Below are 19,016 nucleotides of genomic sequence, written 5' to 3'. Positions count from 1 at the left end.
CAACAACCTTGCCTTCATGCTGCTGTGTAGGCCCATGCAGGAAGGAGGTAAGGGTGAAAAAGAAAAGGAATATCTGATTTGAGGAGTAACTTTAAAATAACAGTAGGGAGCTCAAACTGGAAGCTTTGTATATGAATTCAGAATGGGAGTATTGTATTGAAGTTGGAAGAAAGATAATTTTAACAGTCATATTTTATGAGCACTATAGGGAGATACTATTAGAGATCAAAGAAGAGGCATTTGCAGGAGGCAAGAGGGAGAATGAGAGCTCTGGTGCTTAATCCAAGGAAAGCAGATCTTTGAAATGCTGGGGAAAAGAAAATGACAAAATCTTGTTTCCAAAAGAACAGCATAGCATGTAAATGACAAACTTGTTCTCCTTTCATCCAAACAAAAAAAAAATAAAGCTACATTCTGCTGCCACTTCCAAACATAAAACACCATAAATAGGCCAGTCAGGAATAGCTTAGTCTACAGCTTGTTTTCACTATCCTCATTTTTTATTCAGCATTACTGTTGGCACTGCAGATCTGTGGGGTTTGAATTCCATATTGCTGACCAGAGCTTGATCTGATTTTACCTGTTGTTTGAATGATCATAAAGATGGGAGGATTTGAAAAACATGATCTGGATCCTTGTTGAGGTTTTAAATACCTCTTATTCTAAGGTCACTTGGATTCAGGATTTCTGCTTAGGCCTGTAACATACATTTTTACAGATATTCAAAAGCCTGTAATAGCACACACACAGGTTATATTAATTTCCAGTGCCTAAATCCCTTAAAAGCTTTGGGGATTTCCCTGCTAATCCTCTTTTTACTGCATAAACCTAGGGGATAGGTTTGAGACCTTTGGTATTTATTCTTTGTGTTGGTTGTTTCCAACTGAACAATCTTTCAAGGGTAACAAAAGTAAGTACTAAATACACAAAGGCATAGAAAGTTTATATGCTGCTTATCACAATAATCTGCCAGTCTTTTTTTTTTTTGGTAAATGAAAGAAAGTGTAACTGTTATTAGTAATTATTCTACTTATAGTAGTTTTAAACATTTACTAATATTAAATTTATGCAAAAGTCTTAAATCCTGACTGAACCACTTAAATCATTTTTTTCCAAGGACAAAATAAATGTATTAATATTAATGAAGCCACAAAGCACAAGTTGACTGACAGCATTTTTGCAGTTGCTGTATTTTATTACTGAAACTTTATTATATTTTTTGTATCAGAATGTAAAAAATGAATAAAACTACCACAAACTGCTCTTTGCTGTGACATGCCTTTTCTTTATGATGCATGCTTTGCCATAAAAAGGGAGTGCTTACTGCATTTCTGTTGGGAGATGCCTATTTATTCTGACAAACCGATCAGCCTCCAGGGTGTTCTTTTGCCACAGAGCTGATTTTACATCTCATCCATTTTCCAATAATATGTGAAAAGAGTATCCTGTCTCAACCCCCCAAAAAAAACCCAGGCCTTCTTTCATTACAAGGATGTGGCAAGCTCGCTCATGGACTTACTTGCAGGATATACAGTTGTTAGTGAAAGGCCCAGTTATAAACTCACGCATGCTTCCAGGACAGCAGTCCTATGGGGAAAACACTGGTAACATTGATCTTGTGGATTTTCCATTTTAAGGTCAAGTATAAAAAGTGGGCTCCATAATGAGAAAATGCATTTCACGTCTTTAAATAATACAGCATGAGTTTATGAATTTTATTATTATAATAAATAGCAATGCCACATAATCTACACTGTGAGGCAGATGGAATGTCTTTGCAAAATGTATGGCCGGGGAGGTAGGGGAAGTGGGGGGTGGTGTTCTTTCTTCATTATTTCCCCCTTTTCAGTGTTTATGGAAGGTGAGAGAGACTGGAATGCAGAAAGCAAGCTGAGGCATTGTGTGATAAGGCAGTGATAAAACAAGTGTACACAAAATCCCTTCAGCCAGAGGTGTTCGTAAGGAAATACAATCACAAAGGAAACTGAGGACACATAGTAGGAAATACAGTTAAACCTGGCCATAACCTTCTTTGTTAAAGGATAACAAGTCTTTGAGATACTAGGTATCCAGACAGCGAGTACCTCTCCTTATGTGCTTGAACAGTGTTTAACATTGCTGAAACTTTTGACCACTAATGTAGTGCAAATTGTTGTATTCATATGATTCTCTTTTACAATAATGCAGCCTCTCATACAACATACCTTACAAAAGCGCTTTCATTATTAAGCTGTTTTCTAACAAGCACAAGTGAATTAACAAATCAGTGTTACCTGAAGTAAAATTGTCATTGACAAAATAGTGCAGAGAAGTGATAAGAGAGCAAACAAATGATTAGGTTTGATATCTCTGGAAGTTACAACACTAACTCCACCCCTCTGCTCCAAATTTCTCTGGCTTTCTGAACAACAGAGTCAGTCCTTTCAGACTTGCACAATGCTCCTCTTCATAAAAGTGCAGTTTCTTTAGCATGACAGTGAAATACCATTTTCAATGCTTCTTAGAAAAGTGACAGCTTGAAAGAGTTCAAAATGAAATTGCAACAGCTGGAATTTGTGGCAGACAAATGTTCTAGTGCCATGTCCTCCTGATATCCTTTATTCATTACATGTGAATGCAGCTCTGTATCTAGAAATCAAGGCTGCTATATCAGTCTTGCTTATAATGCCAGTCAGAATGGCTTACCGCTGAGAGATCTTTCAGAGTCTGGAGTTGCATCAAGACAGCATAGCTTTAAAACAGCATAAGAGAAGCCCATTTTACATTATTGACTTTTCTTCTTACCTACAAGGACACAGAATTTAATGCAGCATTGATGGGTCAAAGATTTTGACACATGTCAAGACAGATATCTTCATTTTCGAGTTCAAAAAAAAGGCATCAATCTTGATACATATGAATCAGTTTAGGTGGCAGAGACAGCTCAGACTGAGGTAGGGACAATTGTTTTACTCATCTGCAAAAGACATTACTTTTCAATGAAGCCTTAGATAAAGAACCATGCAATTTAAGGAAGATGAAACCAAAACAATTGCTAGAAATGAAGTAAGTGTCTAGAAATAGTCACCTAAAACCTATGTTAAGTAACCTATCATTGTGTTCCTTCTATGGATTTTTTTAAACCATTCTATAAAAGCATAGATATCATTTTCTCAAGAATAGTATTTCATATGACCTATATAAAGTCAACAATAGTTTTTCATAGAGAAATTATTTGATTCAGAAATATCAATAGACTATTTCCATTAGCAAACACTATAAAGGAGAACTGCTTGTTTCAGCCAGCATTCTTTGTATAAACAGATTTCACTGCAGGAAAAACACACCCAAAAGTATCTAGTACGCCTTTATGTCCCTAAATGGACCATGTGGCAAAATCTCATTTTTAATAATGGCATTTATGTTGCTTCATCAATGAAATGTATAATAATAACAGCAAATTGTTGTGTTAATGATCAGAGTGTATAATAAGATGCACAATTAGGATGATTATGGGAATTTAATGGGATGAGAAGGGCTAGAGATCATCTGCTGTATGACTCTTCATGATTGTAACCTGCTGTCTATATCCCTAATGTGTTTTTATGACTTGTATGCTTTGGTTTGTTTTCCAGTTTGTGTTCTGCCGTGAATGTAAAGAAGAATACCATGAAGGGGAATGCAGCTCTCTCCTCAGCCTGCAGGGAGCCATCGCCCAGAAGGTAGGGATCCCACAACTCCTGATCATTATCCCTGGCCCAGCTAGAGTGACATTTGTCAAATGGGTTCTAATTATAATCCTAAGTAGAAGCAATTATGTTCATGCTGAATTACTCCAGCCATCAGAGTTGCCAGATTGGCTTTGCAGTGGATTTCAGTCGCTTTGATTGATAGAGTAGCTGAGTTCTGTCAGGAATACACAGGCTCTGCCATCAGCTGATAGAAAAAAGGCTTTCCCAATGGGCTTTTGGGGTTGTCTCTAATATGAATATGTTTGTGTTTCTGTAGCCTTGCTGCCTTTCAACTTATTTTCAAGTGCACCAATCAGGAAATCATGTGGGTTTGGACTGAATAACTGGGGGTTTATATAGCCTATGCAGAAAATGCTGATAATTTGTGTTTCAGCTTAGAGAAATAAAAAAATGGATTGCCTAGGCTGGAAGCTGTTAGATGATAATTACTCTAGGCTGCTCTATAATCTTGTAGCTTTTGTAGCTATTGCAGCTATGGACCTGCACAGGAAATAGTTTTTCGCTCCTGGCATTTCTCTTTGTTTGAGGTTCAGGTTTCCCTTATCTCCATGGAAAAAAATCACAGTCTTTCAGAGAAAGGGAGAGAGCAAAGAAAAGAATGGGTTGCCCAGGTAAGCTGTGAATGCTCCATCCCTGGCGGTGTTCAAGGCTGGGTTGAACAGAGCCTTGGGTGACATGGGTTAGTGTGAGGTGTCCCTGCCCATGGCAGGGGGGTTGGAACTGGATGATCTTAAGGTCCTTTCCAACCATAGCTATTCATGATTCTAACAGGAGAGATACCCCATAAGTATCTCATAGCTTGATGCCCAGGTTATGCTCCTAGGAAGCAGAAAACTGATGTCTGGTATATTTGATGCTAAAAGGAAACTCAAATCCTGAGCCCCCACATAGTCCAGTGTGGCAGATACAGGATTGTGGGCAGGTGCTGATGGACTTGCATCTAGCCAGCTCCCAGCAAGGCATGTCCAGCTCCTGTCAGTGCCTGCAGGTAGGCTTTATCTGAGGCAGGCTTCTGGGGCCTCTCTCTGTTTGACTACAGAGACTGGGGAGGGAGCTAGAGGCCTGTTGGAAATCTTTGCTATGTGCTACCATGGGACAGTTCATTTGCCATACTTTGGACACACTGCACTAGGCTATGAGCTGTGTAGAGATTGTTCTCTTTACCCTTTCTTAGTGAAGCTCTTCTAATATATAAAAACAATTAACACTCATTGAGGCAGAATTAAAACAGCCTGTATCCTAGTAGTCAATCTACCTCCTATGCTCTGAAACGTGTACTGTATGAGACCCCAAATCCATCTACTTTTCCAGCCTCTTGTGATTTGTTGTTCAGATTTGGGTTTTTATGTTCAGCAACTATCAGCGAATTTTAATTCCATGAATTTGTGCAAACCCCTTTTTTGAAGCCATATGTATACAAGGAGATTTGCAGTTTAACTAGCCTCTCTAAAGAACAATCTCCTTTTGTTTGCAGTACACTTAGAACAGTCTTCCAGCTCCTATTCACATTTGTGGAAAAGCAACTTCAACGGAGACATTGAAAGATGCTTGAAGTACCCAAAAGCCTAGTAAAGTAAGAGACAAAGGCTAAATGCCTTACCTGAACTAAATAGAACTAGAATTTGAATACATCTCAACAGGAACAGTGAGGCCTATTTATGCCTAAAGTTTTTGCCTAGAGTACTGAAAACCATCATGGAACCTTACAAATAAGTTCAACGATGTTGGCTCTGTGGATATTAGTTTGTATAATTTCCATGCTTTAGGGCAGAAATGTAAGTGTGCCAGGAAAAATGAGAATACAGTAGGAAGAAATGGTTTATTTTAAATGTTTGCACATTGCCTTAGCTTCTCCTGAATGACAGTGGGAGACATTCATCCCTCTGGTCCAGGATCTCAGCACATGAATTGCACCCTGTTAGATCCATTGACTCAGGGAAGTTAACTGATTTTGTTGTTTGAGTGTAATGTTGATACCTTTGCTGATCCTGAAAAATCTCCTGTACTCTCAAAGAGCTGTTCCAGAAGAGCAAACTGATAGTACCAGAATAAATCTTGCAACCATGCAAGCCAGTTCCCCAGTATGAACAAGACCACAGAGTACTCAAAATTCATTCAGACTCCAATATAAGCTGAAATTAAGGGGCTTCCTTTCCCAGCTGAGAGCTGCACTAATTAAACTTCTCCACAAGATGGTGATGTGCCACTGACAAGAATGTTTTCCCTCACTTTCTGTAACCAGGCGAGCGGACTGAGAGGTAGCTAAACCAAGGCAAGCATAAAGATGCACACAAATCATTCGTGGAGCATATATGGAACGTAGGGCATGTGGGACGGTCGTTGTCTCTCACTGGGATTAATTTAAATATTTATCCATCTCTGCTTCCAGCCTTTTTGTTCTGTTTGCTCCCCCCCCCATCCGGATAGATGCACAACCCTGTGTGTCAGAGTTAACTTGCTGGTATTGCGCTGCTTGTTGAGGCAGTAAGAACGATTGTTTTATCTTTGACCATCATCTGCTTCAAGGTGGGAATAACACACTTCCAGGGTTGTCTTCATCTCCTGCAGCTTGTCTCCTCTCTGTATTCTTTCCGTATCATTTATTTTAGAAACAGATCTCATTGTTACAATTCCTGCCACTTGGATTTCAGGGTCAAAAAGACACTCTGCCACCAAACTGTTCCTCTCCAAAACTGGTTCAGGACACATGGCCTCATGAAAATACTTTCTACAAGAAAAATGCAGGTTTTACTTTAGCCTCTAGCAGCTATAGTAGTGAAAGGACTTTCTGTTTTCTTCACATTTCTGCAAGTGCCTGCATGTCTCTAACATTCCCAGTATGAGAGGAAACACTGTGGGCAGGTCAAGGCCTAAATCAGAATTATAGCAATACATATGGTGCAGCATTAGGGGTGTGAAAGTGCTGGAAGAAAAGACAAAAAGGAGTGGTGTTGTGAAGGATCTGGGTAGCCAGGAGAGAGGGAAGAGCTGTGATGCCACTCAAAGCAGCCTGTGTGACCCATTTGGGAAGTCTTGGAGAAGGAAATCTCTCAAAAAGAAAAAGAGAGCCTGATACAGAAGCATTCAAGTGTCCATGAAGGCCAAGAGCTGATGGAGTGACTGTGACCTGTCAGAGTTACCCTGGAAGCTCCAGAAAGAGGAAGATAGAAGAAAGGGAGTAAGCCTGTTAAATGACATAGGACAATTATGAGGGTCTAGAAAGCAGGAATGGTGGTGGTGAAAGGGGCCTGTGCTTGAGTAGGTATCAGAAGGACTAAGGAAAAAGCCTGAGGTCAAGAGTGGGGAGCAGAGCTGGTAGACTTGTGAAGGGAGGGAAGGCAGCAGGGAAGGGAAAATGGAGTCAGTTGGAAGGAGGACAAAAGGGAAACAAGAGGGATAAAGCAGGTACCACATGTGGTGCTTAAGACTATTTGAAACAAAGGTGTTTGAACCTTATAATGGTGGGAAGCTAGAGGGTAATGCTTGCTGCCTGGGGCAGAAAAGGCAAACTCAGCAACAGCTGTGCAGAGAGGAGCCTAGTTCTAAACACTAGCGTATCATATTCTTTCAGGTCTATGCACAGATATTGCATGGTCCATTGGTGTGGACAGAATGTTCTCTTTCTATCAAAATGCCCACTTTTAGCTCTGATAGACCATCGAAAGTTCATCTTAAGCATTTACTTACTGCTGCAGGGCTGATTATAACCCTTCTTAGTGTGACACTTACATAATTCAGGGAAAAAATAATGTTCCTGTGGCAACTCCAGTCAAGAAGCTTTCTTTTAAAACCACTGCAGCCTCTTGGAGCTGTTTGACATTTGGGATGAGAGAAGTAATCATATTTGATGGATTAAAAGGCACAGTGTTCATGATGGAATCAATGACACAAAAGGTTACTCCGTCCAGATTTATGTTTAGAAATAACCACATAGTCCCTGCTATGTACACCACAAAACCAAGCTTCCTGGCCCCTTTTGACCTCACCCAGAGACAGTCTATGCTGGTGGGGAATCTAGCCATAAATCAGCTTCCTCTTTTAGTCCCCAGCTTAAAATTAGCCCAACTTTCCTAGCACAAAACCTTTCTAGACAGTTTGCTTTTTACCACAATAAGTAATGCATCTTCTTGCTCAGTGGCAACCGGACAACATATAACCACATTAGATTTGAACACATACAGAGTAGCTCCCAGGACAGTTTTGGTGCTGGGCATGTCGATAAGACATCTGCAAGGTAAACCATAATAGCGATAGCAATGACACTTAATATGAAAGTAGTGCATATATAATAAGTGACTACAATGTGGGGCACAGAGACATAAATGTTTGGGGAAAAAAAAAGACAAAAACTGGATAAAATAGGTTATAAAAAGGTATTTTAAGTTGGTTCTATAGAAAAAAATTCCCCAGGACGGTTTAGTTGCTGATTGTCTGGTTCTGCAAAGCCACTGAGTGTGTGATTATAAAAGGGTAACAGCTCTTTAGCAAGTTTGCTTTTTCAGAGGTTGCTGTGAATTAAGAGAATAAATTAAACATCATGGTAGATTTCTATAGTACAGCTGTGCACAAATCTCTCCAATTACCTGCATTCAAAAGCTTGAACCTAAAAGAACATCTGATGTCTAATTCATCATCCCACAAAACCAGTCTGGCAGTCTTTGTAGGACCAGATATAAATCCAGTTCATCTCATTTGAACAAACTCTGCAATTAACCCTGGGAGAGCAACAGCTGTAAATCTAAGCTAGATTAAACGTCTATGGTGGCTGAAATCTTAAGCTTGCCCAGTGGTCTCTTCTGCTCCAGGATCCAAACCAAGCTCCTTAAAAATCCTCTCAGGCCACATCTAGTGCTAGTCCAAGCCTTTATTCCAGCTAGCCCTAGCAACCCTGGCCCTGAAAACTATGCAATCCAGCAAAATCCATCACTAAACATGCACTTTTAACTGCTGATGCAGCTAAAAATTGTAGCAGTTTTTTGGTGACAGGTTATAGAACAGGTTTTCTGAATTTCTGCCATTTTATTACATTGAAAATCTCATTATCTGGTAAAGGTCTTCAGACAAGGTTGATTGTATATGCAAAGTAAAAGATTCATTGTTAGTCTTATAGAAGTCTTAGAAAGGTAATCGAAGAACTATTTTTAGTCCATTTACAATAACACTATGACTTATAGTTCAATTTATATATAGTTAAAATAATGGACATGTAAACTTTCTGGTAACACCCATTTCTTTGGTGTTGTGTTTAACCCTCCACTGCCCGTCTGGGTCCTAGGCTAAATTCAGTCTGGGATGGCCTGACATAGTGAGTCCTTTACCAGGAAGAGAATAATGTTGATATTGATGTTTTATTTCCTTCTCACTGTATGATCTGCTCAGGGTCACTTTTATATGTAAGCACACTCCTTCACTGGTCTGCAGGTTGACACTGGATCCAGATTTACTATCTATGGAATGTTCTGCCTGAGTCAGAACTGACTTGTTCTGCCTAAGTCAGTTATATCTTTGTTCTCTTTGTTCTCCTTAAGACTCTTTTTACTTGTTTCTCAAGGCTGGTTTTGGGCAAATGAGCATTGGAGTGTTGTTAATAGCACCAGGGCCTCCCATATTATCCTGTGCCTGTGCTTGCAAGGCCTCTGCTATCATCCTATGCCTTTACTCCTCTGCATGAGTTTTCACTGTGGGGTCAGAGACAGTTCATTCTGCCCATACTACCTATATTTGTTGTTGCCATCTGTTAGTTACAAAAATACGTGTAACATTGTTAAACCATGCAATTATAAAAGTTATACAAGAGCAAAAGCAAAATAGGCAATAGTCACCTCATAATTAGGTAACTGCTGTCACTCACTAAACCAAATCTCTAGGCAGGCCAAGACAAGTCCAGAGAAAGCCTGGTGGATCCTGAGGCTTTTGGTGCTGGTTTGGCACAAAAGCTGTGGCCTCTTACAAGAAAGAGCGACAGCATTTTTACTAAGCCACAAAGCTACATGTTCTAAACCTTTGGTGTAATTTTACAGCTAGTGCTGTAAAATTTCAACTCCAAACCTGTGGGATGCTGCCTCTCCCAGCTGTAGCCCTAAGATGGAAGCCTTGGTCACCAAAATACCAAAACCTATCTCCAAACTTACCACCTCCAAATCAGACCTCAGCTGTTTGTTATTTGGGACCAAGTTCTTACAGTACTAATGTAGCTAAAGCAGGATTCAGACAGTAACTTTGATTTTCTGCCACTGGAGTGTAAAAGGTATCCAGAACCCCTGTGAGCCTGGGAACCCATCAGACCAAACCAAAAGGCCTCAGTAGAATCGGTGCAAGCTGATCCTGTTCATCAGCATGTGCCACTGGGGCCCTGACTGCAACCCTAACCATAGTTTATGGGCTCAAACCTAACTCAGTCATGAGCTTTCAGGCAAAGAATCAGCTCTTAAGCAGATCCATTTGATCACTTCTCAGAAATGCTTTTTGCTGCACAGATGCAGCATAACAGCACATCCATGTGTGTGCACACATCCAGGAAAGCCTGTCACATCACCGGTCACGCTGCTGAGTGCTTCTGTCATGTATTCCTCTAAAGCTCGCAGCTCACTTGGGCTTCAAGTGAGCTTCCAGCCCATCTTTCCCTCCCATTGCCTCACATATGCAGGTCTCGAAACTGCCAGTAGGTGGTATAAAATATACAGTCATTACTTGCCAGGCTTCTTTATCCATCCACTAAACATCATCTTGTCTAATCTCTTATGCCTGTAGATTTCCAGCAAGCACGCAGGGTCTCTGTGTGGGTGGCGGTTTGCTGTAGTTATATAGCAGAACATATTTGCCCACTGTAAGAACAAGATATTTCAAAATTTGATTTTAATGTGGAATTCCCAAATAAAGGTGCTTCCAAAATGTACTTAGCTGAATTATTGTAATGCTAAGACATGAGATATTTTGCTAACACTTCAGTAAAATCAGTCTTGGTGCAGTGGATTTCTTATAATGTTGCTGTGGAATTGAAATCTATGCAATGTGTATATTAAATTGTAACAGAAAGCCATAATGCTGACAAAACTATGGAATTGCTATGTGTCCCCTGAATTACTGTATGAAGGAAGCAGCAAGCTCCTTTTTGGCTTGAACCTTCAGTGAAAAGTGAGTTGTTAGGGAAAACATATATTATATTGGAATCCACAATTACATGACCTTCTGAATCGGTTCATGGCTGTCAGTGTTTTGTATATATGCTCTAAATATTGCAAATATCACTTTAAGAATTGTTCCTTCACAGTTTCGGCAAACTTTCCTTACTGCTTTTAGAACATGGAAAACAGATGGTGAGGTATTGGAAATGGTGTACTATAGGCAAAAGCTAAAATGAGAAACACACAGCATTTGTATGGAACTTCTTTCTCTACTCAAAAGAGAGGTGTAATTAATCAAAATTATAAATAGTTAATGCTGACCATGAAAAACATTAATAATTTCTCTGCATTTTAGTGAAAGAAAGAGCTACTGAAGAGGTTCATAATATATAACATCTTTCAATGAGTCCTCAGTCACAGTATGAAATATGGAACAACTATTATTAGACCATTGTTTTTTTTTTCCCATCAGATAAATTTAAAAACTTAAATAAAACACGGCTGTAAAAAAAATAATGGCTCACCTAGCTTGATGTCTAAAGTATCTTAAGCAGTTGTAAAAGAAAAGCTTGGTCATCTAGTAGCTAGTATATTCACAATGTCAAGAACAGGACATTTCAACCCATAGATGCCTAATTAAAGGAGCAAGAAAAATAACTATAACCAGGAAATGTCCTGTAAAATTAATCTCTCTGTTATAAATAAAGATGCACTGGAGGAAATCTGAGAATAGGTCTTAACTTTCTGTCTAATGAGAAAGGGATGGGAACTATAGAGAGAGAATTTTAGCTTTCCTGTTTTGGGCAGCAATAAAGTAAAAAGACTTGACAGGCTGCTTTTGTTCATGAGGTTAAGCTGACAGTCATTTGCAGCTTTTCTACAGTTTATGGGAGAAGACACATCTTTACTTCACTCTCGGAAAACAGTTATACAAGAATGACCTGTATTAGATTAGATTTTCTGCTGTCGAGCAGTGTAAATTCAATATTCACAACTACCTGAGTTTAACTCGTGATGATTATGAATGGCCCCAAGAGGCAGTGTGAGAACCTTGATGTACAGTGTGACCAAACCAAACTATGATTTTATTCCATAGAAGTCTCTTTCATCTGTATCAGACACAATAGCATGTGTCTATCACTTTGATTTTAGCTAGTTGCTGCCATCACAAAGTGACTTCTTTTTACTGGCAGAATTACCTAGGCACACCAGACAAATTGGCTTGCACAAAGCTGCTTTGTGTGAATTTAACTGGATCCCTGTGGCACTGATACTTCTATTTTCTTTGGAAACATATTCCCATTGGTAGATATCATTCCTGTTCCTTATCTATAGATATATTTTAGTGGTTTAATTAGCCCAAAGCTTTCTTTAGACTAGAACATTAGTCCCATAGCTATGTACACCTCTGTGAGATTTTGACTCCTAAACAACTTCATTTAATCTAAAGTCCCTCCAGTTTATCTAGTGCACTAGATATCTGCTATTTTTACCCCCCACAACTGAAGTAAAAGACACCACTAAACACAACAGGAAATTAATTCAAGTGAATGTGTTCACAAAACAGGCCAGTAAAAGCTGAGAAAACAAAGGAAATTCAAGTCTGACTGTCACCATCCTTCATAGATCAGGTTTAGAATCATAGAATATCTAGGGTTGGAAAGGACATTAAGATCATCTAGTTCCAATCCCCCTGCCATGGGCAGGGACATCTCATAGTAAACCGTGTCACTCAAGGCTCTGTCCAACCTGGCCTTGAACTCCAACAGGAATGGAGCACTCACAATCTCCCTGAGGAACCCATTCCAGTGCCTCACTACCCTTACAGTAAAGAACTTCTTCCTTATATCCAATCTAAACTTCCCCTGTTTAAGTTTCAACCTGTTACCTCTTATCCTGTCACTACAGTCTCTAATGAGTAGTCCATCCCCAGCATCCCTATAGCCCCCTTCAGATACTGGAAGGCTGCTATGAGGTCAACAGAGGCTTCAACAGATGATTTTTTTCTGCTTAGAGCTCTAGTCCAAAATAATTAGTGGGTTGTGATAATCTAAATGTTACGGTGGGCTGAACATTGCTTTGTGTACAATGAATTATTTTTTGTTTTCCTTTCAAACACTTTCAAATATCCATAGTGATTCTCAAATCCGTGGTATAAAATGAGTAATATGCTCTGTTTTGAACCTTTCTAAAATTCTGTTATCACATAAAGTTATCATTTTACACATTTCTTTCTCTCTTTCTTTTTTAATCTTACTTTTCCAAGGAAAATTAACTTAAACCTGAGCATTTCTGATCAAAAGAATAGGTATTTCTGATGTAAAGGAAGCTGCACTAGGATGCATTTTTGAAGTTATGCATGACCAGTTTTGCTTATCAGAAAGGAATTAAGCACTAAAAGCAAAGGAGCAGAAGTCCAGAAATTACATGTACTGAAGCATAACATGGAACACAGCATAATGTTAACAGCTTCATATTCTATTCTGAATCAAGGGTCTTCAGTTTTCAGATTTTTTCCATGCTAGGTAAAATAAGCATGATCATAAAAAGGTGTGCTTACGTAAGACATTATATTCTGCAGTAGATATCGCATTTAAATATTATATAACTAATACTTCCAGAACAGAAGTTTTTCCATAATTTTTTTTTTATCTGGATGGTACTACTGTAAGGGCAGTGAGGTACTGGAATGGGTTGCCCAAGGAAGCTGTGAATGCTCCATCCCTGGCAGTGTTTAAGGCCAGGTTGGACAAAGCCTTGGGTGATATAGTTTAGTGTGAGGTGTCCCTGCCCATGGCAGGGGGGTTGGAACTAGATGATCTTAAGATCCTTTCCAACCCTAACTGTTCTATGATTCTACTTAGTAGCTGACTCTGAACACATATTTGGTTTACTTTATGTAGTTCTACCGACAAGTTGATGTGTCCTCTATTACCTGAATGAGATGCTGCTTTAAAGACACTTTATTTCTATTTCAAGACATAAGACTCTTTCCAGTACTGACTGGTATTGATTAACTCCATAAAAAGCTTTTCATATACATGCTCTTGTATTGCTGCATGGTGCTCAGCAGTCTCTGTGGTCTCTTTATCCCTGTTAACTTTTCCAAAGGACTCAGCATAGAAACAGAATAGAAGTAACTCTATGCCCTTCAGTGTGACCCAGAGATAGCAAGTCAGACTTTTTCCACTGTCTCACTCAAGGAATATTGCAGAGGGGATGTAGAATAATGCTTGCAATAGCTTTTACTGTAGCTTGCTGTTATTTTGGGGTATTCATTCCTGGTCATAATGTGCAGCAGAGTTAAGCATTAAAAAAAAAATAATTCATAAAGTGGCATGGATGGAGTCTAGTAGCTTTTCACTACTAGGGCAAACATTTTGTAATAATTGGGGAGCATATTGTACGGGGTTAGTATCACAGGTGATTAAAATCTTCTCTCCTTGGCAAACTGACATGTGCATCTCTGAACTTCCTACCCAAGACCAGGAGGCCAAATAAACTGAGAGCTACCTCTGCTTGATAAAACTGCTCTATTACCTAGGCCATTGTCAAGGAGAAGACTAGGTTTGCTATCTTAGGATGAAAGAATGTGATTTAAATAGATACTGGTAATGGAGAACAGCCATACACCTTTATTGTTTGAGGAAAAAATGCAGATAAATGTATGTGTGTCTGCAGTGATTGTATGTGGAAAGCTAAATAAAGCACATGAACACTGGAGGCTCATAGGTTAGTATGGTGTGATTTCTTTATTGAATCAGGCTTCCATCACTGTACTACTCTGCATTTACTTCCTGCAGCAGGAAGTTTTTAACTTAGCATTCAGCAGCTTTGGTCTTAGGAGGGACCTTTTAGCTCTAATGCACCGAAAACATCATGCTGCTGCAGCTAGTTCATGCTAGAACTTTTGCAAAGGAAAATATTGATATAATAATTGACTGCTCTTTCAGCAATTTGTTCTTTCTTGGTGAATTGCACACGAGCGCTTTGAAGTTGTTTATTTTAGTTCTTCCTAAGCTTTCCCAAGTTTGCATTTGTTTTCAGAACTAAAATCAAGTATCTTTATACAAATCAAATTAGCAATTTGTCACGTGAAATTTTGCCTCACTCTCATTTGTTATTAGGGCACACCAAAGACAAGAAGATGGAGAAAAGGTGTGTTTCCAAGTACTGAACTACACAGTTTGGATTTGCACTATCTGGGAGAAACAGAGCCACTGTGAACCTCTTTCAGGTTGACTACAGAACCTAAAAATAGTTCTGGTCTCATATAGCTATTATTCTAAGAATAATAAAGTTTTACCACTGCTATAGTGATTTTCATCTTAAATCATCTGTATAGATGTTAAGTAATTAATTTCCATTATAATGAGATTAATGTCATCTTCATTCTGTCACTGAGCAAAATAAGGCTCAGGTCAGGTGCTCCCCACTCTCCCTGTATTGTGTTCAGGACTCTCTGAGTTAGCTCAGATTGCTTACTAAAGTCATCCTTTAAGACCAAGGTGTTGCAAGATCAATACTAGATAATGTTCTTTGCTATTAGCCTGAGCTGCTTTTTCTATTTCCCAGAATTTACTAATGCGATGCTGTATAGAGGTCATCCTTTTGCCAAACTGCTGAATAATCCAGCAGGGTGCAGAGCTGAGTTCTCTCTCCAGATGCAGAAAGACAAAAGTCACTTCTAAGGATACAGATGAGAAGACTATGTTCACTTTTGTCACCTTGACATCAAAAGTAACAGCAAGTTGGAGAATATTAAGTGAGGAGCAATAAAAGGGATTCAAGATCTGAGGAGATGGATGTTGGTAGTAAAATGAAAAAAATAATACCATTGTTGAGCTTTTCTGATTAAAAACACTTGGGGTTTTGGTTTTTGTGGGTTTGGTTTTCTGGTTTGGTTTGGTTTGTTTTGGTTTTTTTAATGTATCCTGCAATGGCAAGCAGATGAGCTGGAAATTAGTTTCTGCAGATATTGCTCTTTGTTATTCCATTCTAACTCAGGTGACTTCACCTTAGAAATAAAATCTAGGTCTTACTTACTGACACTGCAACAACTCACGGGTTTTATCTAAGTAAAACCTGTACTAGCTGAGCAGAAATCAAGGAGTAATGGTTGTGCTGCATGTTTCAGAGCTGGGTCAGTTTTATTTTTCTGTCTTGATAGAAACAAATATATTTTTAAACCCCATGTAAATAGATATTAAAAGTGTATCCACATCACAGCCTACAAGTATGTTGAAGATATGCACAAAGAAGTTATGGGGATTTTTGCAAATGATGTTATTTAATTTAAGCTCATTATTTTCCCACATGCTCAAAAAAAAAAAAAAACAAACCACACCATGAATGGAGAGAGCAGAACTTCAAGGCTGGAACCTCCATACATTGTTTGCAGCTGCTATTCACATAGTTGCCAGCCTTGTGTGATATAAATGATCCAAGGCATTGCCATCTCCTTTGTCCTTGTACTACCATTTTAGGTAGGAAATTGCCAAGTAGGACACTTGTGTGGATTACGTGATTTTGTCCCAGTCATAAATAGGACAAATGCAGGAGTCCCTTTTAAAACACTCTTCATGATGACTTTTTTCATCTGTGTCGTTCTGTCTGGGGAGCTACTTGCTTTCATTGTTCTCTACGGTTGAGTCTTTTTACCTTTTCTCCAAATTATTTGTGTTTTTCTTTGTGCCTCTTAAGGCCTCTTAAATTTATAGGGATTTATGTTTGAATGACATTTAGACTTCTGGAACAAATGATTATGCTTTATTATGAAAAGCAGTTTCCTTCCAGGGACCCCACCATTTTGTGTTACCAAGTGTTTCATTGCCTTGGTGTTTTGGTCTTCCTTGCAAGAAGGGCTTTAATTCCTGAAGCAGAAACAAACCTGTGGTGTTTAACATGTCACGCCTCAGCTGGGCTCATCTGACTCCTGGTTCTCTGTGCCTTCTGCTTTACCTTTGTGCGTTTGCAGCATGGTTTGATGCCTTCTGTGTCTTACTGTGGGCTCTGCCTGCCACTCAGGGCAGGGAGCAGGGTGGAGGAAGGAGCCTGTACTGCAGCTGGATGCAAGAAGGACCCCTGGGATGGCACATGCTCCAGCTGCTGCATCTCCTCACACCATCCTGCAGCCCAGGATCTAGCCCAATACACTGAGAGAAAAGAAGTTTGCATTTCGAAGCAAAGTTCTGCATCTCTCAAGAAGTCCAACCTACCTGTCCTGGCAATCACTCCTGTCTGTTTCTCATGGACATATAGTTATTGCTTCAATGTAGATATTGTGTCCCAGCACAGCCTTTCGATGTTGTGCCCACAGGTGATTTTTCTCTCTCTTTGCAGGGATATGTAGTTGATGAACATGCAGCCATGCAAGCTCGATGGGAAGAGGCATCTAGAGAAACAATCAAGAAGACAACGAAGCCATGCCCCAACTGCAATATTCCAGTAGAGAAAAATGGTAAATTTGTTAGATATTTCATACTTGTCTTTTAAAATTCTTTTTATAATATCAGTGTATGAATGTTCATATGTACACATGTACACTGTTATTCCAAGAGAACGCCTGTCACTTTAACTAAACTATCTTGAAATGACTAAATCTAAATCACTTAGTTCTAAAGCCACTAATTAAGCCTCACAAAATGTCCTGCTGTTTTATAGCTAAGGAAAATAAGGCATAGAGAGACATTGGATGTAGCATTCATATGAGTGAATTTTCAGCTAGTAGAAAGCAAGTTAGAGGAAGAAACATGAACTCTGACAGACTGGTTGCACTAGTCAATGCTTACTGTGTAGGAACATCAATAATCTACTGGCACTTGGGTGGTTAAAATGGTGAAAAGGAACCCTAAAGGTTCATACTGTTCCAAAATTTAATTGTATTTATGCTAATTAAAATATGCTCAAATTACTGCCTATATATAATAGAAATATTAAGTATGGAGGATGCTTCTCATTTTTGTGGCATGTACTCAAGTGGGATGCTGAAAACACCAAGTAAGACACTGTAAACTGCGAGGAGAGAACACTTCAAATAGTGATACCACAGTAATATTACTGAGGAAGAAATAGGACAAAATCCTGAAATCTAGGGTTTGATGAAAGCAGAGAAGGCATTTGGCAGATGGAAAGTGGGAGACTTCTTCAAGCACAAGAAGCAGAAGGAAAGAAAGCATGAATTCAAGAGTGGGAAGGTGCGATAAGATTTGGCAAAATGTAGAGAGCAAGGTAGGCAGCAGAGGAGAGATAACAGAGGGGTAGGTCAAAAAAATTATTTACAGACTTGTAAAATGGGCTAGAAAACAGAAGTTGAACTGGATTAGAAACAGACAAATAATAATCCTGAGTTTTCATACTTAACAGTTTGTGTGCAGCCAAATAAAAAAGACTTCTGGACAGACTTGAGGCAGTAATTTACTTTACCTTAGACTCTACTACAAAATCTTTACTGTTAAATTTCAGGAGGTTGTCACTTGTCACAGACAGGATATCCCTATTTGACACCATTTACACAATTCCCACAAATGTTTAGAGAAGTTGCTTGTAAAATCCCCAATGTATCAAAAAGGAAATAAACGCCATTATACTTTTTATCTTTGAAAGAAAATATTTGTTGAAAACGGATAATGAGCAGGAAAAGACCTTTGCTTGCTTATACCCTGATCCATGTCAGAACAATGCCTCATAATGCAAAATGCCAAAGCCACAACAGTTTCAACACAATGGAATCAGTCGATTGTGCTGCCATTTAGAGTGACCTTGGCAGACTGGGAAATGGGCTGAGAGAAACCTCATGAAGTTCAATAAAGGGAAATGTACTAGTACAGGTTAAGGGCCAAAGGGATGAAAAGCACCTGAGTGTCCTGGTGGATTGCATGTTGGACATGAGCCAGCAACATGCCTTTGCAGCAAGGGTGGCCAGCAGCACCATGCAGGAAGAGCATCATCAGCAACAGGTCAGGGAGACACATCTACAGTGGTGGATCCAGTTCTGGGCTTCTCTGTGCACAGACTGGAGTGAGTCCAATGAAAGGTTAGAAAGTCAAAAAAAGGACTGCAGAAATACCTGATGTGGAGAGCAAAGGAGACAGAGCCAAACTTTTCTTAGTGGTGCCCTCTAAAAGGACAGAAAGCAATGCGCACAAACTGAAACACAGGA

The 19,016-nt window shown here is 39.2% G+C and overlaps 1 protein-coding gene across 1 annotated transcript in view; it reads left to right on the top strand.

Moving 5' to 3' along the window:
• The window catches only part of PRKN (parkin RBR E3 ubiquitin protein ligase), a 491,539-nt gene that overhangs the window by 469,374 nt on the left and 3,149 nt on the right, over positions 1-19,016 (top strand). Inside the window, exons 9-10 of the mRNA XM_031049876.2 lie at positions 3,615-3,701; positions 17,198-17,315. Of these exons, the coding sequence (XP_030905736.2) occupies positions 3,615-3,701; positions 17,198-17,315 (205 nt within the window). The remainder of the gene's footprint in view (positions 1-3,614; positions 3,702-17,197; positions 17,316-19,016) is intronic.

The sequence above is a fragment of the Melopsittacus undulatus genome, chromosome 3 (genome assembly GCF_012275295.1).
Source record: "Melopsittacus undulatus isolate bMelUnd1 chromosome 3, bMelUnd1.mat.Z, whole genome shotgun sequence".
In the NCBI taxonomy this organism is placed as follows: Eukaryota; Metazoa; Chordata; class Aves; order Psittaciformes; family Psittaculidae; genus Melopsittacus; species Melopsittacus undulatus.
The sequence above is the reverse complement of the archived record's forward strand: the minus strand, read 5'-3'. Positions and strand labels throughout refer to the sequence as shown.